The sequence below is a fragment of the Camelus ferus genome, chromosome 6 (genome assembly GCF_009834535.1).
Source record: "Camelus ferus isolate YT-003-E chromosome 6, BCGSAC_Cfer_1.0, whole genome shotgun sequence".
NCBI lineage: Eukaryota > Metazoa > Chordata > Mammalia > Artiodactyla > Camelidae > Camelus > Camelus ferus.
The window spans coordinates 72,487,070-72,509,899 of NC_045701.1; the positions used below are offsets into that span (position 1 = coordinate 72,487,070).

A 22,830-nucleotide genomic window follows, 5' to 3' on the forward strand; every position below is an offset into this window, starting at 1 on the left:
ATCTATATGAGTCTACAAAGGCTGAGACAGGGTACAAAGCTGCAAGTAGCACCTCTCTCGAACACATTTCACAGGTGAGAGAGTCTCTAGGTACTTGGCAATGTAGCTAAAATAACAGTCTCTTAGGTAACTGAGAATGGATTTACAAATTATCAAGAGCATTAAACAATTTAATTATAACAGATCAACCTTCCGATCAGCAATGTAGAGAGCTTCAGCCAGTTTTGCAAAATTTTCATTAATGTGAACTGTCTGCAGTCCTCTTCCATCAGCAGCCAGACGTTTATCCAATGGAATTGTATAACCCTAGCATGAAAGCAGGCAGAAAGCACTGGTCACAAAAGAGCTACAACAGATTCTTTAAAATTACATTTAAATATGTCCATTTTGACAAACATTTAGTTCAAGTTCTTTTTCCTTATCTCTTTCTTCACAATTAAGCAACAATAGCAACAGCTAACAGTTCTTTGTGTGGAGGATTATTTAAGCACTTTATATCCAGGGCCTCAATTAACCTTCACAACAATTCTATAAGGCTTGTAACATTATGATGTCCATTTCACACATAAAGATACTGAGGAAGAGAGCTTAGGTAATGTCCCCAAAGTCAAACAGTTAATAAACAGATGAGCTAGGATTTAAACTTGGGCAGTATGATTTCAGAGTCTAAGCTCTGGGAAAATAGATTCCCATGTTAAAATTGTGGATTATAATAAAAGGAAATCACTATCAAATAGCTAAATAGATGTGCATCAAGTAAATGTAACAGTTATACAAAGGTAAAAGAAAGCACTAAAATCAGTGTCTACAGGTAGCTTAATCTACTGTACTACTTAAATGACTTAGATTCTTCAAATCCTGTTCGTTTCAATAAAAGGAAAAAGAATAAAATATGCTAGACAACTAAGATTCTGTGTTCTGAAATTTTGCATCCTATTTCAACAACTGAAGGAACATGCTTGAACATTCATGTGACTTTCAGGCTTAGCTTCATTTTTCCAGATTTCTGACTAGACTCCAATACTGACCTCGACTCCACAGTCTTTATTCTTAATACAAGGAATTGCAATAGAGTCAGCTCAAGAGATCTCATAGTTACATACATATTAATCAATCCAGATCAGACAACCCAACAATCTTTATGTTTCAGGATGAGTATATAACTTCCTTTAAGGAGTAATTCTTATTTAAGCCATGGGATAAAGTGGCCTTCTTCACCGAGCAAAACAGAGTCATGAAATATGATTTGGGAGAAAAGAGGAAATAGTGAACAGGAAATTTATCCTGCATTATCTTAGAGATTCTTCATGACTCCTGGAAGCTTTAGTGATTAGTAGAAATACACTGGATTTAAATAGTTTACACATGCATTGCTATAAACAAAGAGTTTAAAAATTAAAGCACTGAATATATCCACACATACACGCTATTTTATCATATAATTATTTAAATTGGTCTAATTTCTTTTAGGAAGAATTTTAGATATACATTTGAGTTTTCTAAACAATCCTATCTTTCACTGATATGCTACTTTATTCTACCCATTCCTTCTCTATGTGCTTCTGATAACTACAATTTACTAGAAGAATCTACTTAGTATTCATAAGCCTGGCACAGTAACATTCCTATTACATTAAAAAAGAGAGAGAGAAAAGTCACATAAGTTGGCTGTTTCTTCTTAAAAATCTTAAGCTAAATGAAATGCTGAGGTCTCAACTAAAGTTACTCAGGCTGAAGGTCCTTCCTGGGTGTTTTTCAGGAGGCTGTAATACTAAAAGACTGATTTTATGACAAGTTAATTACCTTTGCATTTTTCCAGTTTGAAATACAAGGAGGAATCTTCCACTCTTGTTGTTCCTTCACAGTCATCTGAGTTAAGAAAATTGAGAAGAGACATTTTTATAAATTTATAGTCTAGCTAAAAACCTGAATGCAATTTTTCTTTTCAAATACAGCTCAATAAACACTGACATACAGATGGATTTAGCCAAGGGCCTTGATTCCATTTGTTTGGTGGCACTGTATATGCTATGTTCCCACATCATGAAACCTAGCAATAATTTTAATGTAAAAATGGAAAATAATCTATAAATTATTTTTGACAGTAATAAATGCTGGTTAGTATTTTTACATATTTAAAGTGATGTGACTTCTTTCAAATGAAAACTGTTCTATTAGTTGGGTAATAAAATAAATCTAAAAAAAGCCACTTGGACAAATGAAAACTGTTCTATTAGTTGGGTAATAAAATAAATCTAAAAAAAGCCACTTGGACAATCAATCACAGACAGAGCTAATGATCCCAGATGCTTACCTCTTATGGCTATGATAACATCCTTCTTGTCAAATAGCAGACTTTTCATCCCATTAAAAGCAGGGGTTAATAATAATAAAACTAATAGCTAACATTTTACATACATTCTCATAGGCATTCTGGAACTACACGTTATAGTCGAGTGGGTCCCTATTTGATCTTGAAAAACAAACTAAAGAAACAATAAGTGTGGTGAAATGTAACTGTACAGGCACCTAGACTTTATTCTACGGGAAGTTATTTATAGAATTAGTAATCATGAGTACAAAAAAAGATTTTAGTCTAGAGCAAAGATTACCTTTCGGCTAGGAGAATGCATGACAGGTGCAGGAGGAGAAGGTGGTCCGCGTGGAATTTTCTTATTAATCCTGAAGGATAAACCAAAGCACAAACTATCTATCTCCCCTCTTCATTTTTTATTATGCAAAGCTTCAAACAGATACAAAATCAGAGAGTGTATAATGAATGTCCATCTATTATACAGCAATGTGTTGAGAAGCTGGAGCTGGTGTACTGAATTACAAATATGTAGATTATGACCTGCTGAATGAGTGTAACAAGCCACCCTCGTGGGGTCAGCAGGTAGCTCCCTCAGCATCCAAGCTACTACTTTGGGGTAGTGAAGCCTACTTGGTCATTTTGATTGAAGCGCAGTTTTAACACACCCAAACAAGGCAGCAGAGTCACAAAATTTATTATTACTTACAGATCCCAGAAGTGGGGGGGTGAAGAGGGGGGAAAGAACTGGAGCAAAGACAATTCTTTGTCCTAGTCCTAGGCCACAAATGAGCAGGAGAGAGAGCAGGGGAGCAAGCACCTATTACTTATAAGGTGGCTGGGCCAGAGGACACTAACTTACTTCAGGGCTTAACTTTAAGTGGTTATAGTCATCCCTTGGCTTCCAAGGAGGCCTGGTTTCAGGACACCCAAGGATACCAAAATTTGTGGGTACTCAAGTCCCTTACATAAAATGGCATAGTATTTGCATATAACCTACACACATCCTCCTGTATATTTTAAATCATTTCTAGATTTTTTGTAATCCCTAATACAATGTAAATGCTATATAAATAATTGTAGGGGGGTTGGCAAATTAAGTTTTGCTTTTGGAGACTTTCTGGAATTTTTTTTTCTTGAATATTTTCAATCCACAGTTGGTTGAACCTGCAGATGCAGAACCTGTGAATACAAAGGGCTGATTATATTTTAAAAGATGCCCTGGGAAAGGCAAAGTGTAAACTTATGGTGGGCATCCTAAACTCAAGTCCTAAAATGTCCAGACTCTAGGTGTAAGTAAGGTTATCATACTGTAAAATGACGAGGCAGCAACTCAGGAAAAAAAAGTTTTCCTCAGAAGTTGTTTTTCTCTTCACAACGACTCAGCTTCAACAACTGTTAAAACACAGCCAACTCTGTCATCATCATCACTACCTACTTCACCTCCACAGTATCATTATCATTTCAGAGTTAATATTATTTTTTCCTTCTTAAAAAACAGCTTTATTTAGGTAAAACTAACTTGCAATTAACTATTCATATTTAAGGTACACAATCTGATAAACTTTTTAATTAATTTCTAAAATTATTGTGGCTGCTTCTTTCTCTTTTCTATTCTTCCTTTCCTTTCTTTCCTTCCTTTCTTTCTTTCTTCCTTTTTGTTTTTGGAGGGGAAGTAATCAGATTTACTCATTTGTTTTAATGAAGTTACTGGTTTGAACCCAGGCCCCTGTGCATGCTAAGTATGTGCTCTACCACTGAGCCATATACTCCCCAGATTAACTTTTGCCACAAGTAAATACCTGTGAAACCATCATCACGATCAAGACATGAATATACCCATCACCTCCAAAAGTTTCTGCATGTCCATCTGCCTATCTCTCTTCTTCCTCTCATTGCCACTCTGTCCTCCCTACTTCCCCACAAGCAACCACTGATTTACTTCCTGTGTCATTATAGATTAGTTTGCATTTTCTAGAATTTTATACAAAAGGAATGATACAGTATGTACTTGTTTTTGTCTGGCTTCTTTCACTCAGCATAATTATTCTGAGATTAACCCACGTTACTGCATGTACTAAAGTTTATTCCTTTTTACTGCTCAATAGTATTCCATGTACAGATGTCCCACATTTGTTTATCCATTTGCGTGTTTATGGACATTTTCCTTCTTTCATCTTTTTTAAGAATGGTGATTCATTTTCATGAAGCCACCTACTTACTTGAATCTTGGAGGCTCCATTGGATCTTTCTGCATTTCTACCATCCGAATAACTCTCTGTTTAGCTCCAGAGTTGAAAGCCACTCCTTGTTGAGATGGTGTGTATCTGAATAATGGAGATGAAATTAAAGGTGTAACGAGTTCAAGCTTTCAATAGGCATTTTTCTTCTATTACAATCCTAGGCTGGACTACATTGTCAATTTTTTTCACAAAGTACTAATGGAAAATTGCAACAACATTTAGGCAGAGCAGATAGCAATGGAGATAAGAGAACGACTAGCAACTATGAGTTACAAACAAAGTGTAAACTAGAGTCGTATTAGTTTGCAAATAATCCATCCCAGTTCATTTTGAACCATGGATGACAGTGTTCCATTTCACAGATAAGAGATCTAGAAAGTAGTACCTATTTTGTAAGTCTGCATTTGAGGGAATAAATGCCCCATAATATTCTTAGCAGGCAACTTACAGTTAGCAGTTTTTGACTAATCATAGGTTATAAAACAGAAAGAATAATGGTAGCAGCCCTACCAGCTCTGAATTTTCCCCTAATATCTATATATGAATCATCTTTCCACATAAAGATTTAGTTAAGTGAAATCCATCAAAATTTAGAAGTATTGTAAGGATGGCTATTAGTATATAAATGATATTAATATATTATTTATAGTATACTATTATAGAATTATAATAGTATTGTGTCACATAATATTATCAACATATTCATATTATATAAATATTATGTATTATATTAAAATGGAACTCTAAATAATTGTGGTTTGGATCATATACTCAATGTAATCATTAATTTCTATAAACAAAAAAATGTTTTTAAAACAGCATAATAGCAAATATCTTGTAAGTCAATATCCTAAAAAATACTGTTTTCAATTGTCTGCACAGAGTCAGTAGGCTTCAAGTCATTATCCAAAAAATTGATATACAACTGTGACTAAGCATAGTGAAAGAATACAGGGACCCCCAACTCCAATCAATTCCGATATGGAACTAAAGCTTCCAGGCATGATTTATACCGGATATACTGAGCAGGAGCCAGTTTATCAGCTGCTCGGACGGGCATGGCTGCAGCAACCTTCTGTGACACAGATTTTTCTAAGGCGACCCTTGTCTTTTCTGTTATCTGAAATAAAAAACATCACATTGAGTGGTTTGGAAGTTAACAAAGATGTAAAAACGTCACTGAAAATAATTATATATATATCAATTCCTAGTTACCTCTTTAATGGCTTCTTCATCAGGTCTTTGCAGGTCTGGGTCATCTGCATTCATGACTTCCTTGGGAACCAGGTCAGTGTACTTGCTATAAATGACCTAAAATGTTCAAACAAAAGCAGGCTTAAGAAAAGCAGAAAATGAAAAGAAGCAACCTCATTAAATCATTTCAGAAGTCAACGTTCTCCCGGCACACTTACAAATTTAGGACACAGATTTTGTCTTTTAGATTTTAAAATCAAGGAAGCTTAAAATATATACACAAATTGCTGCCCTGGCTATAAAAGTTAATAATTTTCCTCTGACCTCATGCATTTAAATTATTTGAGATCTTCTAATCAAGTCGGTAGCCAAATAAATTGTGCCAACAAAATCTTATGCATCAGTGATCCCTATTTTTGAGGCTCACTAGGACTTGAAATTAATGATGATATAAATTGCCTATAGCACCATTATCTTGGATTACAAGCTCATTGGAATTTAAGTCAGGTTACTGAATAATTTCCAAATTCAGTGGGCTTAAAAAATTTCATTGACCTCACCCTACTTAAAATGTTTGTCTTTTCTGGCAGCAACTCTATTCATAAACTAAGAAAATGAACATATGCCATGGTCAAAAAGTCTTGAACACTTTCTTTTATTAAAAAAGAAAAATTCTATATGCACACCTTATTCTACACATCCAAATTTAGGACTGTTATCTCATTGGTAGGCCCCTGCCAAATAGAAGATTACTGACTTTTATGTCCATCTATACTTCTTAAATTCTTCCATAAAACTTACAAGGCAGATTTTACAGAAAAATAGACGTATTGGAAATTTAACAAATAAGCAGCATTCTAGATTTTGCTGCTTGAGTCAGGAATTCTTTGACACACATTTAGAGAAAGAATTAACTTATAAATATGAAAGAAAACCAAATTCCTGGGCACTTGAGATCTTAAAAAATTTTCTGCAGAAGAAAATGTTTATTACTGTAAGTCAAAGTCTTGTATCAATAATTGCATTCTATCATGATATTCCTTAAAATAGCTGAAAGGCAATGCATCTTTTTTTTTTTAATTCTTAAAAAAAATTTTCTTTATTGAAATGTAGTTGATTCACAATGTTGGTTTCCTGTGTACAGTAAAGTGATTCAGTTATACATATATACACATAAGTATTTCTTTTCAGATTCTTTTCCATTACATGTTAATATAAGAAATTGAATATAGTTCCTTATGCTATACAGTAGGTCCTTGTTGTTTATCTATTTTATATATAGTAATATGTGTCTGTTAATCCCCAACCCTTAATTTATCCCTCCCTGTCCTTTTCCCTTTGGTAGCGATAGTTTGTTTTCTATGTCTGTGAGTCTGTTTTTGGTCTGTAAATAGAACTTGTATCACTTTTTTTAGATTCCATATATGAGTGATATCATATAATATTTGTCTTTCTCTATCTGACTTAATTCACTCAAAATGATCATCTCTAGGTCCATCCACGTTGCTGCAAATGGCATTATTTCATTCATTTTTATGGCTGAGTAATATTTCATTGTATAAATACACCAGATCTTCTTTATCTAGTCATCTGCTGATGGACATTGAGGTTGTTTCCATTTCTTGGCTATTTTATTTTTTTTAACATTTTTTATTGATTTATAATCATTTCACAATGTTGTGTCAAATTCCAGCGTAGAGCACAATTTTTCAATTATACATGAACATATATATATTCATTGTCACATTCCTTTCTCTGTGAGCTACCATAAGATCTTGTATATATTTCCCTGTGCCATACAGTATAATCTTGTTTATCTATTCTACAATTTTGAAATCCCAGTCTATCTCTTCCCACTCCCCACTTCTTTGGCAACCACAAGTCTGTATTCTATGTCTATGAGTCTATTTGTGTTCTGTATTTATGCTTTGTTTGTTTGTTTGTTTGTTTTTTGATTCCACATATGAGCGATCTCACATGGTATTTTTCTTTCTCTTTCTGGCTTACTTCACTTAGAATGACATTCTCCAGGAGCATCCACGTTGCTGCAAATGGCGTTGTCGGTTTTTATGGCTGAGTAGCATTCCATTGTATAAATATACCACATCGTCTTTATCCAGTCATCTGTTGATGGACATTTAGGCTGTTTCCATGTCTTAGCTATTGTAAATAATGCTGCTATGAACATTGGGGTGCAGGTATCATCCTGAAGTAGGGTTCCTTCTGGATATAAGCCCAGGAGCGGGATTCCTGGGTCATACGGTAAGTCTATTCCTAGTCTTTTGAGGAATCTCCATACTGTTTTCCACAGTGGCTGCACGAAACTGCATTCCCACCAGCAGTGTAGGAGGGTTCCCTTTTCTCCACAGCCTCTCCAGCATTTGTCATTTGTGGACTTTTGAATGATGGCCATTCTGACTGGTGTGAGGTGATACCTCATTGTAGTTTTGATTTGCATTTCTCTGATAATTAGTGATATTGAGCATTTTTTCATGTGTCTACTGATCATTTGTAGTATGTCTTCCTTGGAGAATTGCTTGTTTAGGTCTTCTGCTCATTTTAATGCATCCGATTCTTAATTTCTCACTCCAAACAACAAAGCAGGAAACAATTTATGGACCATACGACTTGACCTGCTTTTGTCTACAGCATCAATTTCCCCCTGGATCTCTCGCTCCCTCATTCATTGTGCTTCCGTCACATAGGCTCTTAGTTTTTGAACACAACTGCTTCCCCCCAATTCTGGACATTTTTAGTGTTGCTCTCAGTTCTTCAATTGGGTTCTCAACCTGAGTCTTGGTTAAAAGGTCATGTATGCAAGGGTGAGGCTTCCTCTGACTACCCCGCTAAAGGAACAACCCCTTTCCACTCAGTCATGCAGTGTCACAGAACTCTGTTTATTCTCTTCAAAGCACTTCTCACAATATGAAATTATTTATCTATTTTAAATGTTTGTCTTCCCCATTAAAGTAATACCAATAATAATTGTAACAGCTAACATTTATCAAGCACTTATTTTGTGTCACTGTTCATTTGCTTTATATTACTTTATATGTATTAACTTTTGTATCAACCCTATGAGGTGTGCACAATAATTGTATTACTGATGAGGAATCTTTTAGTCATTAAAGTATCTCCAGTGCTTATAATAACTCCTGGTCTACAGGAGGCACTCAGTCAATATTTGTTATACAAATGAACAAACATATAACTTTTAGATATGTTCTATTCTACGCTAGAAGTAAGTGTATTTTAGGTCCTGCAGAACATTTTATATAAGCTGTTGATTTCCTGGAAAAAAAAACCGTATCATGTATAGACAGAAATCTCTAGCTTGTTTTTCTTGAGAATGAGAAAAGGGGTCACATAAAAAGTGTAGATAATTTATCACGAAACATGTCTATTGATATGGGAGCTACTAGTGTCACCATCCTCTCAAAAAGAGTGTTCATTTTGAAAGGGACTCTAAAGCTCACACTAGTGAGAAAAGCAAGGCTCAGTGTGTTAAGATCACATAGCTAATAACTGATTTCAAAAGTCTTATTTCTTTTCAGGATGGAAAAATCTATACTACAAGAATTAAAAATTGTGTTAACAATCTCTAGAAAATAATACCAAGACTATAAAGAGTTAACCACTTTTATACAGCAGTCATTACAGGAAGAGATTCTAAGGAAATGGCTCCCTGGTAGTCATACATGATCAACATACAGTCTCCATACTAATTTAGCATACAAGAGCCATTTGCTGCTTCTTATTTGGGTATTCCAAAGTTAATAATCCTTTAAATGAGCATCAATAAGATTCTAGCATCTCACAAAGCTGAGTGAAGGACATCTGAAGAGCAAGATTCCTCCATGGTAATTAACTATAAAACTCCAAATTTTTATTGCCTGAGAACCAACTGTGCTGAAGAAACTCAGTATATCTCAGGAGGCAAAGAGGCTGGGGAGGGTTATCTGAAAAATACAATATACTCTCGAAGGTATCAGGAGTACAAATGAGCTTTGTGAACAAGATAAAGCAATTAACTCATCTGTGAAACAGAATTTTTTATTACTAAAAACTGGCAAAGGACTAGACTGACTAAAAGGATAAGCCTGTCAACATAGCTACCATTTCAGAGGCAGAAAGAACATACTATCTTTAGGCTTAGATAGTCTGTAAAATTATATGAGCAAGGTAATAACATACAATTTATCTTGGGGTTAAGTTGTTCAGTTTTCTTTTTGGTGGGGGAGGGGTTGAAGGCATTCATTTAGGTAATATTATGTATGTAATATTTCCCATGTAACTATTTCAGAAGGAAAAAATGTAAACACTAGGATTTTTATTTCAAGATTTATCACTGAAGTCACAATTGAAAAAAAAAGCATCTATTTCTATTGAGATTTACCAATTTTGTATTACTATTAAGTCTTGTTCACAGTATTTACATTTAGAGAAATCAATGAACTTAGACTTGCCCTAGAATATTATCCCTTGGAACCTTGCCTTGTTCACCTCTTATACCTACCGGTAGCATTTTCCATTCTTGTTCTCTAACTATTAATATTTCAGTGAGAAGTCCCTAGTTTCTGAAGAATACCAGATCCCTCTGATACAAATCAGAAATCACTGCACTATAGTACAAATTCAATAATCCGATACATTATTTTCATCTTATGTCAAGGACCCTACATGTGAGCATCCTGAATGATAATGAATTTTTAAAATCTCATTTTGTACATTAAGTAGCCAATTTCCACTTCTACAACAGGAAAATCAGTGGTTTTAACACAGGGAAATGCTAACACTCCAACTCCTCTCCCACGACCTTTAAAAACATGTGAGGTGTCTGTAGTTAAAACAATGGCAAGGGTATGGGGGGAGGCACTACTGGCATTTAATAGATAGTGCCCATTATGTTAAACTTAATACAACGCTCAAGACAGCCCCACACAATCAAGAAGTGTCTTGCTCCTCCAAGTGCCAATGCATAGTGGGTACTTAGTATTCAAAAACTTCATACATTAATCCATTTACTTTTTAAAAAATTAAAGTACATATTTATTAAATTTATGTAAGGAATTCAAATGTATATTCCAAGGTATAAAGTTCAGCAAGGAAATACATCCATCATAAAAAATGTTAGAATACTACAGGTAGTCACTCTATTCAGTAACTTTCTTCTCACTTCGTTGAGTGCTCTACTCTTTTTTCTTTTTATCTTCATTGTGCTTATTTATTACTATTTTTTAAAAGCAGTTTAGGTTCACAGTAAAATTAAAAGGAAGGTAGAGATATTTCCTATATACCCCCTGCCCATACACATGTACAGACTCCCCCATTAGAGTTAGGGTTACTATGAACCTGACAGTGGTATCTCTATAAACCACAGTCTTGGGTTCATTTCTAATGGCTGCATTATAGACAAACATGTAAGGATTTTACTGTATAAGGAAAAATACTTTGAAGACCTTATCTGGCCATAATTCTGAAATCTAAAAACAAATAGTTCAGTTTTAACATTTTTACTCTACTTTCAATACAAAATAATCACCAATATACATGCAAAATGGCTAAAATTGTATTACATTCAAAATTACACAACCTGCCAAAGTTAAATTATTGTCCTAAAATATTTCTTTTTCCTAATAAATGAGAGAGAAGAGGTAGCACATACCAATAAAGAATAGCTATTATTCCAAAGAAAGAGATGCACCAAACAAAGGCAAGTGAAGGCCTCCGTGGCACAGGGTAAATTCCCAGTATATGCCCTGCATGTATAGGGACCCATTTTTCCTTTTGTAGGAGTGGACTCTGCTTCCTTACTGGCTTCAGGAGAAGTGGTTTTCTGTTATTCAATAAAAATTGCTATCATTCCTCCAACAAACACATCTGGATGCCTGTGTGTCAAGCTGTCAGGCACTAAGTTAAGTGCCTAAAGAGGAAAATATAAAGATGTAATTTCTGCACTCAAGGAGCTTACAGTCAAATAATATAGAATGTTATTAGTGAATGGATAATTACAACAAAAGGTGATGACAGCTATGATACAGTAAACATAGGGAACAGGGAAGAGAGACACCTGATCTAGCCAGGGAAGATGAGGGAGAGTATCCTGGAATAGTGAAGAGTGAGTCGTGAATTGAAAGCAATAGAATTTAGTCAGAAAGAGAATAGCGAGAGGGCTTTTCCCAGGACAGGAGGGCACTTCTGTTCCCAAAGAAAGAAAGAAAGAAACGTGTCATAATAAGGGAGCTGCAAGAAGTTCCTCAAAAGCAAGTCTATGGGAGTTATAAGAATTAAAATCTCATTCATGTTAAAATAAAAGGATATGTTTGTATGTGTGTATATAAAGTGGGGATACATATACATAAATATCTAAATCCATAGCAAAGGTCTGGAAAGATATTTATCATTGCAGTAACAATAATTACCTCTGGGAAATAAAGTGGGAGAAGAAGGCAGAACTGTATATACTTATTTATATACAGTTGGTATCTTTTACCATAAGAATTATTAGTGCAATTTTAATTTTTAAAAAAAAAATCAATAAAATAAGGGGAAAAAGAAGGACTCCCAGGCTTTTCAGCACAGTCAGTTAGGAAGATATCAATGCCAATCACTGAGTTAGAGAATAGAGAAGGTAGATTAAGTGAAAAATTATGCATTTAGGTTTGGATTTGATGGAGTACTACTTTGGGGAAATCTAGATAGATCTGCCCTTTAGACAATAAGATAAAAGGGCCTGAAGCTCAGGAGAGTCAGCATATGACTGGCAATTTTAGTCAAAGGAATAAAATAGTCAAAGAAAATGTACAGTGAGAAAGAAGTCTTAGAGACCTTCACAAGAGAGCTATCTCAGCAGACTGGTTGAGGAGAGGCCGTATTACAGTGAAATGAACAGTGAAAGGAAGGTGAAGAAGTAGAGGGAGCAGAAAACTGCAAGAAACCTGAACCAAAGTGAAGAAAATTAGGTGGAAATTCAGTAGTAGCTAGAGGGAGCCTTGAAAGTAGTCAAGGAAAAACTTTTCTTTCCAAAGATGAGTAAAGCAAGTATATTCAAATGCTAACAGGAAGGAGCCAGTAAAAGAGGGGAGATGATAGACATTCTTGAGAAGAAGAAGAATAAAAAGGTAAGGTTACAAAGGAAAAGGCAAGAGTGAGACCCAGGATACACTAGAATATACTTGGCAAGATTAGGTTTAGATAGAAGAGATTTGTTACAGAGACAAAAGGAATAGTCAAGACAAAAAGACAAGTGCAGGATAGAGAAAGATGACAAATTTCTTCCAATAGTCTTTATATGCAAATAGATGGGGAGTCACCTATTAAGCTGAGAGGGGATGGAGAAGAGTAGGAGTTAAAGCTTGGAGGAACACCAGGGGTGCCCAGTTGAAACCTGAAATGTAAATCTGCATGACTGTGTAATTGCTTCCCCCCCCCAAAACTCAGCAGCCATGATGTAGGAGCAAAGAATGGGTTATCATTAGTGCTGTGTTAGAGGGTAAAATGAAAGTGCGTGGGAGAGAGAGAAGCAGCAAAGGTCAGGAATTGAAGATTCTCAAGTAGTTTCCCCAGTATCTTTGATTTTAAAGAGATCTTTTACCTCTATTTGTAGTATATATTTATAAGAAAAAAACTAGGTCTTAAAAACAGTTTTTTGGCTCTGAGTATAGCTGCTCTGTGATGAGATTATTTTACATAAACTTCATTTTTGTTCTTTGGATTACTTTGTAAGCAGGGCCATCCTAAAACTAGTAAGTGCCAGTTTTGCACTTAAGGGAGAAAGATGTTTGTGCGGTTTATTATAGTCAAATGATTTATTAAAATAATTAAGTATCTATATAAGTACTTTATAAGTACATGAAAGAGAAATAAAAGAGGCTACAGACAAAACTAAATTTTGATTTTTTTAGGGTGCTAGTATAGTAGATTTTTTAAAATGTGCTAGCATTTTAAAACGTTAGTACTATTAAACAATTGTTTTTAATATACAGTGTGTATGTCAATTATATCTCAATAAAACTGGAAGAAAAAAAGCATTGTTTTTAAAATGTAAAACAAATACATAAACACCCTAAGTATATATAAGCTATCATCAATTTGGGGAATTTCAAAGGAAAAAGTCATTGCTGTTATGATGTCATAATATATTGTTCATATTTTTATGAAGTGATATCTTGTGTTAGCCTAAGTATATTTCACTATTATTTTTAACAAAAACTAAATGGCCAGAGATTTATCATTTTCACACAATTAAAAAAAAAAAAACTCACGAAGTATTTATAAATGGGGAAAAAAAAATCAGTGAGAGAGTTACCTTGTCTTTTGACTGTCCCTGTCGAGCAATTGCATCATACTTAATTTTTCCTTCAGCATCAACCTGAATGGCCAGTGCATTTGACATTTTTTTCTTTCGTCCCATATCCAGGGGATACTGGGCCACATGGATCTCTGGAAAAGCACCTCCATCTCCAAAATCCTATATATTAAAAAGAAATCAAAAGAAAACTTAGTAGTAATTTAAGATTCAAGATATATACACGCATCTAATAAATAATTATTGAGTCCTCATTATTATGCTAGATTCTAGAGATATGGCAGTAAACAGAACAGAGGTCCCTAATCTTGTGGAGTGTACGTTTTAGTGGGCAAAGATATAAAAAGTATAATTTTTGGTTTGTAATAAATGCCTTGAAAGCAATAAATGGGCTGGGAAGAGGGGCTGCTTTTGATAGTGTGGCTGGGATAGCCTTTGTGAAGAGGTAATGTGAGCTAAAGCCTGAATAATGAGAAATCAGTCATGGGAGGATCTGAGGGAAGCACTTTCTAGACAGATCAAACAGCAAGTGTGAAGGCCCTGCAGCAAGAGTGAGCTTGGCATGTCATGTTCTAGGAAATGAACTGTACAATAGGGCTGTAGCTTACTGACAGCAGAGGAGCAGACACATAGGTAGTAAGCCTGCATGAGTAGGCAAACACCAGGTTATGAAACGGCTTTTAGACCATGGCAAGGATCTGGATTTTATGTACACGGCAGAAAGAAATTAAGCAAAATGTTAAGCATACAGAAAAGATTTTTCATTTCTGCATACGTAATTTTCTTAATGAAGAACACAATAAGCTGTAGTTAGAACAGAAATGTAAAGAATTATATTTCTTCTCCAGACTTTAATAACATGATACTATGTATTAGTGCTCCATGAAAAGCAAATAAATAGAAAGGACCCAGAAATGAGTTTACCACATTTCTAATGATGATTATATACAATTATTTAGAAGAGAGAATTAAGACTTCTAAAGCAGAACAAGCTAAGTAAAGTCTGTCAGTGAAGTACAGTATTACCAAATAAGATATATCATCAACTTAACATATGAATATTAAATATAATTTAAATAATTTTGTTAAATGTAATATATATATTCACTTAGTAACTCACTATAATTCACAAAATACAATCCACACTTACATCATCTCATTTAATTACTGTTAATTCTTCAACATCTCATATTCTCATATGGAAAAAATTCAAGTTTAGTAAAGTTAAAAGTGATTTTTCTAAGGTCTCGTGAATTGCATATGCAGGACTTGAACCCAGATCTTTTGATTCCAAAAATCTTCGCATTTTCTACTAAACTGAAATATCTTTCTTTAAGCTCAAAAAAAGGTAAATCATTTTACTAAGAGATGATAGGAAAAACATATTAATATCAATCATTTAGAGGGGGTTTGATGAAAAAATTTATGAAAATAGCCACTGTTATATGATCTCCTCCTTCAAGAAATATTCCATTAGATCCTGGATATATGATTTTCTAGGTACAAATTCTTGCTTGCTAAAGAAAGGTTTGACATTTTAAAATAACAAACAATAAAGCTGAAGGAGACATTTTCTTATAAATTAGGCAGAAAATAGTTAAAGCATTCTAAGAAGGGTGCTACCTATACCCAAGCCATCAATCTGACATGTGCTCAGATTTGCTAGAGTTCTTCAACTATAATAAGCACTTCAGGACTGTAGATGTGGCATTATGTGGTCATTAAGCTTGCCAGAAAATCATAGCTGTTACTTTGAAAACCAGAACAAAATGCTTTCTTCCACAGAACATTCACTCTGCTCAAGAAGCATTCACAGTATTTCTATTAGCTGGCCATTTTGGTTTGATTTTCAAATAAGCTGTTCTGCTCTACCAGGATATATGAAATCTTTAATAGCCAGGTAAGATTTTAAAAGCTCATGGTACCTGAATGTCCTCATGATAAAATGCAAGGATGACATTTCTCTTGTACATAAAATGATATGTGCCATTCCCTCTCTGCAATCTATAGAGAGGCCAAACATAGAATATTTGTATTTCCCTAAAAGAGGATCTAATCTTCTATTAGATAATGCCAAGTACTACCTTTTTGCCCCAGATAAGATGCCTCCTTGATGATCTTTATTTTTAATAAATTTACTTATTTTTTATTATTTTTTCTGGGGGGAGGTAGTTAGGTTTATTTATTTATTTTCTTAACAGAGGTACTGGGGATTGAACCCAGGACCTCATTCATGCTAAGTATGTGCTTTACCACTGAGCTATACCCTTCCCCATTCCTGATAGTCTTTTATTTTGCTCTCTTTCTCATAAATTACATTGTCAGTGAAAATAAAACCACCACCAACAAAAATCCCTTCATAACTGTAGTAAGACTGGCCTTCACACATTGAATTAATAAGGATCAGAGGATAGCTGAGCAAAAAACATATGAACAAAGAAACTACCAGGGAATATGTTAGAAGACGAGATCTATCTATCTAGTTGCGTGTTTGGTTTTCTAGGCTCTACAAAGAGTTTAGTAGGTACGGGCAATGACAAACATGGGAGGCTGAGAATACAGCTGCCTTCTTGTAGGTGCTAAGCAACATGTTTCAATCCAATGAATACTTAGGTCACTATGATCACCACTTGGAGCTATATGAAAAAAAGCTAAGGACATGGCCTTTCACGTTATAAAGTAAAATCACAACCAAATAAAGATAGAACATAACAAAGTAATAAAATAAAAATAACTAGGCACAAAAATGAATAGGCACAGAGATTTTTAATAGAGCATGTATATCCCTTGGGAAGTGGAGAGGAAATTTTGCAGGGTCAGGACGAATGGAGATGAAGAAAAAGCTCTGATGAAACAGCAAGAGGCCTTGGGGAGGCAAAACAGTAAAGTCTCAAATGTTTGCTTTTCTCCCTAGATAAAAAAGGTGATAGAGCATGGGCAGTCTGCCCTGGCAATAAGGAAAGGAATATGCACTGAACTGATGTACAAGATCCTGAGTAATTAGGAGGATAGGTGCTGCCAAAAAAGTTTGTTCTTTGGGAACAAACTAGAGATATAAAAAGATCATTCCAGATTCCTCCTTCTCCCTCACTGCCTCCAAATCAACCATCAAATTCTGTCTCTTAAACCTTCCCAAAAGTTCATCTAATCTGCATATTAGGCATATGTTAATATTCTCAAATTGAAGATAAGAAAACAGATGAAGAGAGGTTAGGATCTGCTCAGTCACACAAATAGTAAGTAGCACAGCTATAATACGAAAGTTATTTTAATTAATTAATTTTTAAAAATTCCTTGTCAGTTTTCTGTCCACTACACCTAACAGGAAAGAAATCAAAAAAGGAAATGCTGCTGGAGTTTTCCCTGGAGGAAAGTTGTTTCTTCAGGGTGATGTGGCATTGTGCATGTAGGGAAGAGGGAGGGAAAGGCACCCAAAGATGAAATCATTCTTTCATTTTTTTACCTCTTACTTTCCCATTATTTTCCATTTACTATAATTCTCAGATTTATAAAGGGTGTGTTAGTTTCTTCTGTACATGTTTAACGGTTTGACATAAGACATAAATTGGTACAATTCTCCAGTGATCACAAAGCAGTGAGAATAAGCAAGAAGAAAGAGCTTAACCTTCTGAGCAAAGTTCATATCTTGAGAGCTCACAACCAGAATTTCTATTACATTGACATTCACATGCGGAGGCTCTAGGGTTTAAATTTTATAAGGGTGCTATAATAAATTTCAGCACAATTATTTACCTCTAATAACCGAGGTATCCAGCCTTTCCGGTACCCGTATGGGGGAGGTTCTCTTCTGGAGGACACCAGTGAAGTCTGTCGTGATCTCTGGGATCTTGCCTTTTCTTCAGCCTCAAGCTGGTCCTGAGACAGCTGAGTAGGTGCAGGTAAAAAGCTATAAGCAAAGATAATAAAAGTCAGAATTTTAAAACTCTTACATCTGATTATTACAATTTCACCATCAGATATTATTTTCTTATATAATACTTTTTTCTTTGAGCAGAAGAGCAAACTTTTCAACGATTTATGGCAATATTAAATATCAGTCATTTTATTATACCTGGAAAGAAATGAAAGTACCCAGAGACATACAGTAAAAACATCTGACTGGGATGCAGGCAATTGGTGCCCAGAATAAAAAATTGACAGATAGTTCAAAAATAGATAACCTGTTGAGTTTTTATGCTTCCGCATTTCTTTTCTTGTAAAAAGTAAGTAAACATTCTCCATTACCCAGGGGACAGCTCTCCAACATATGGTTTTCTTAGTGTCTTTACTACTTTTATACTCTATTTTTAATTACTTTACTCGCATGTTTCTTATTTTTAACTATTTTAGCGCCAATACGGAAAAAAACCCCCAAGAATCAGCACTCAATGTAACAAAGAGGTGGATAAAACAGAAAACACAAGCTGACTAAGTGCATTTTCTCAAGGTTATCTAGTTTACAATGCAATTTGAAACTTCAGAGGTCAAAGATTCAAAGCAGAAATTCTAAAGATGCAATTTGGTATTCTTTAATCAACACAGTCTTCTACTAAATCATTCTTAACAACTTTCAAGTATAATAAATGTTATTATAGAGATATCCCAAAGTACCACAAAAGGATTCCAGTAGATGAATAATATGTTTAATGGAAAAGTTAAGATTCCTTTGTGATTCTTGCTTAGTAAGCATATTTGAATAAGCAGTAGAGCTTATTTACTCAAAAATATTTATTGATTGCTTGTGTGCAGGCACTGTGCTAGGTAGGCAATGAGACTATAAACTGAGAAAGACAGGTGACAGTCTTACAGGGGAGAGAGACAACCAAAAAATCACACAGATCCATAATTACAAACTATAATAAGTGATAAGAAAAAGTACAGAGTGCTATGACAGCATATGTCAGAGGGACCTAAACCAGTATGACAGATCAGGGAATGTGATGGCTAAGAGCTCAGAGTTTAGATCCTACATATGCCACTCGCTAACCTGGATTAGTTACTTCTCTGAACTTCAGTTTTCTCATCTGTAGTGATAGACCAAAAGATTACCTACCTCATAGTACTTTTATAAGTATTCAATGAGAACATTCACGAACCATTTGGTACAGTGTCTAGATACCATTCAATGCATGTTCCATAAATATTTGATTACTTGGAGTTGTTCCATAATTCCCCCAGTTTGGGTCAGCTACCCCCTACCCATGCTCTCACAAGACCCTTTGTGTATGACTATTATAATGTCTACCTTACTGTACTGTAAGCATCTATTCATTTACCTTTCTTTCTCTCACTACACTGTGGGCAACTTGAGGGCAGGAATCACCCCTTCTGCTTCTTTCATCCCTAACTCTCCAAGCATGGTCTATCTAGCTCACAGTAGGGCCTACTTAAATTTTGGCAAGAGGTATAAATTCACTCTACCCTTTGCACTCACCATCTTTATGTCACTACAACCTTGCTGCCTTTCCTTAAACAAGCCATCTCATGATCTTTACATTTGCTTTCCCTCTGTCATAAAACAGTCTATTTACTTACTTAGAAAACTCTTCCCCAGATTTTTTAGTGCTTACTTCTTGGCATTCATGTCCCTGCTCAACCTTGCTACACCTTGTCCCTTACACCTCCCTACAGCTGTTACCTGACCATCTTGTCCAAAACAGCATTCCACCTCACATTTGAGTCACTCTCTATCCCTTTATCTGTATTTTATTTCCAGTACTTACTACCTGAAATTGCATTATTGATTTGTTTACTCCTACAGCCTGTCTCTCCTAGAAAGTAAGCTCTGTGAGGATAAGGAGTTTGCCTGACTGATTCCATGCTGTAAAACCAACACTAGCCTGGCACATGGCAGACTTTCAACAAATGCGTATTTTTTAACTGAATGAATGGATGGATAAATGGAGTCAAACATTTTGGGCTTCTACCACAGCTATTTTCAGTAAACCATGTATACCCAATACATAGGAGGGATACAAAGACAGCAACAAAGAAGCCAAAATATTTACTTATGTTTCATTTCTCCTTTCTTTTCTTTACCTCCTGTTGGAAGAACTAGCACTATAATGATCAAAAGGCAGGCAGTCTACCAAAGCAGAGTTTGGACATTCAGTGAACAGGTAACCTGGCCTGGATTATAGTCAGAACACACTTTAGCCTTCCAGAGGGTCTTAACTGTGTTGTTCCTTGTAAAGGATGACATTCCCATAATGAGGTACACTTCAACGGTGGGGGTGGGTACTTAGTCGCTGCATATTCCAGCAGGAAGTCTACCTCAGTGTTTCTCAACTGGGGGCAAAATATCTACAGTGTAGATATTTGACAATGTCTGAAGACATTTTGGTTGTTAGAATTTGGTAAGTAACAGGTTGGAGGGGGTAGGGGTGCCCCTGGCATCTAGTGGGTAGAGGCCAAAGATGCTGCTAAACATCTTAATATGCACAGGACAACCCCATACAAGAATGAATTATCCAGTCTAAAATGTCAACAGTGTCACCATGGGGACAACTTAGTCCATCCTCCCCCCTTTACTAAGCTTTTTAAATGAAAGCGATATAAGATATATAACCTTAAATACGCTTGAGTTTAAAAGTTAAATCAGTATGACTTTAAATCTTTAGTTAGTAACAATCATTTGTGACACCAAGACTATAACACATCAGTATGTCAAGTCCCTGCGGTTAAGAATCCCTGGTAGACCCTAGAGATAATAACATTTCACCTGGGAACTTGAGACCATCTCTAAAAATCAAACCAACTAAAATTCAGCAAAATCAGAAAGCTATGTAGTCCCCAAGACAAGCTATTTAAAGACAGCGATCTGCCATTAAAATACCCACACAATACCCACAGTGTCTCTGGTATTCTTCCTTTGTGTCCTTTTAAAACTCCACCTTTCCCACAAAACTTTTCTCATAACTCTACTGGTCTTTTTCACACTGCCTCCCACTTGCAGGGCATTCAAACAAATGTTTGCTGCCTGCAACATTTACCAAAGAAAACTCTCCAGTCCATTCAGCTCTCCCATTCTAATTCTTTTTGCACTTAAGGTTAGTACTACACAATAAAGTCTTTTAAAACATTTTCTAAAAATTGAAGCATAGTGGATTTACAATGTTGTGTTAGTTTCAGCAAAGTTATTCAGTTACACACACACATATACAGATGTATATTTATATCTACACAATAAGCATTGTTATTGCTTCGTATCCGTATGCCATGTACCCCATCCTACCCGCAGCCAAAGACTGTCAGATTTCCTTCTGTATACACATAAGTTCTAGGATAGAATAAGGCACCCAAAAATAATTCTCAAAAGAATTTTCTAATTCAAATATTTTTAGAATTCATAACTGTCATCAGTCAGGAAAATGCAGGAGTGTGTTTTAAAAGCGAAAGCGGATGTCTTAACATGATTTACTTTCTTTACAACCTTCTTTGACACTCAACTTTTCCCGTTCCGTCCGTCCGTTCGTTCGTTCCTACGGAAGTTTTTCTACTTAGGTGGGGCAGCAAGGTCGAGGACTAGTAAGAATTACGTAACTCCTTGGAATCTCCCCCTTAAGCATCTTTTTCTGAAAGGCGGGGATCACTTTACTTGCGGTTGCCAAGGCAACCAGGAACAGCAAAAAATCTTAATTGGTTCTATCTACAGAAGAAATTCTAAGGTCCAAAGTTAAAGTGCGGAGCAGCGGCGCGAATTAGTAGACAGCGGCTACTACTAAGGCTGATTTAAAATCTCCGTTCAATGCCGGGCCCCGTTTTCCCCCAAAATCCTTGTTTCGGACAGAGACGAGAGAGAGACTTCGGTAGACAAACGGCGGTAAGACAGGCAGTCGCCTCCCGCCTGCTTCACTCCGCCCAGACAAATAAGCCACTGCCTTCTACACCTCCATCGCGCCCACCCGAGCCGCGGACCCGAGAGAACGCTCTCCACACCCTCAAGATGCTTAAGCGAAAAACATGTGCGACTCCTCGGCATCTGAGGCCTGAGAACCATTCGCCACAAGCAGCTTTCGGGGCTAGTGAGGGAGCGAACTCAACCCAGGAAGCCGCTCAGGAAAGACCCCAGCTTTGGTGAGGCCTAGTCGCCCCGGCGGCCGGCAGGAGGGCCAAGCCGTGGCTTTGGACTAAGTCGCTCTGTGGCCCGGGCCAGGTTATCGCCCGGAGAGTGTGGGCAGAGAAACGAAAAAGGTGGGTACTCCCAAACCCTTCCGTATCGAGGACCCGAATCAACAACCCACCTGGTGAGCGCCATCTTCTTCCGCTTCTTCCAGCGCGAGCGACAGCACCGCGGGGCGGGTCTTTCCCCTAGAAGAGTTGGGGGAAAGGCAGGAGCATGCGATGCGCAGGCGCCCTAGCCGAAGGGCCTTCTGGGATTTGTAGTTCTTTGAAGAAGACTACAATTCGGTTCTATTCTAAACCAGCGTTTTCAGGATAAGCGCTTCAGTTAAGAAAAAGCAAGTGGCATCACTTTTACACTATGATATGATAGGGTGTTCCCTAGGCAAAATACTATCGAAGTTGAGATGCCTTTAAGTCCATTTATTTTATTCTTCTCTCAGTCTCATTCCCCTTGAGGGCGTCCCAAATACAAAAGCCTTCCGGGGCGGCAACGTTAAATAAAAGGGTTGAAGAGTTAAATAAAAGGCTTTGGAAATCGTGAGGCTGGCGAATGGAGAGTTGTTGGACGCTTTGAAAACATTCATACTCAAAACTTTCTACACGCTGTCCCCTTCTCCCACACTCCACCCCCAAAACACTCGCCAGGGGAG

At 36.1% G+C, this 22,830-nt stretch overlaps 1 protein-coding gene across 1 annotated transcript in view; it reads right to left on the reverse strand.

Annotated features, from left to right (window-relative positions):
* SNW1 (SNW domain containing 1) overlaps nt 1–22,366 on the reverse strand; it is a 30,939-nt gene extending 8,573 nt beyond the window's left edge. The window contains exons 1-9 of the mRNA XM_006184434.3: nt 22,300–22,366; nt 17,810–17,963; nt 14,057–14,218; nt 5,770–5,865; nt 5,568–5,674; nt 4,534–4,638; nt 2,613–2,682; nt 1,804–1,869; nt 190–306 (exon numbers count right to left, since the gene is read on the reverse strand). Coding sequence (XP_006184496.1) covers nt 190–306; nt 1,804–1,869; nt 2,613–2,682; nt 4,534–4,638; nt 5,568–5,674; nt 5,770–5,865; nt 14,057–14,218; nt 17,810–17,963; nt 22,300–22,313 — 891 coding nt within the window. The 5' untranslated portion in view covers nt 22,314–22,366. The remainder of the gene's footprint in view (nt 1–189; nt 307–1,803; nt 1,870–2,612; nt 2,683–4,533; nt 4,639–5,567; nt 5,675–5,769; nt 5,866–14,056; nt 14,219–17,809; nt 17,964–22,299) is intronic.
* Between the last annotated feature and the right edge of the window lie 464 nt (nt 22,367–22,830).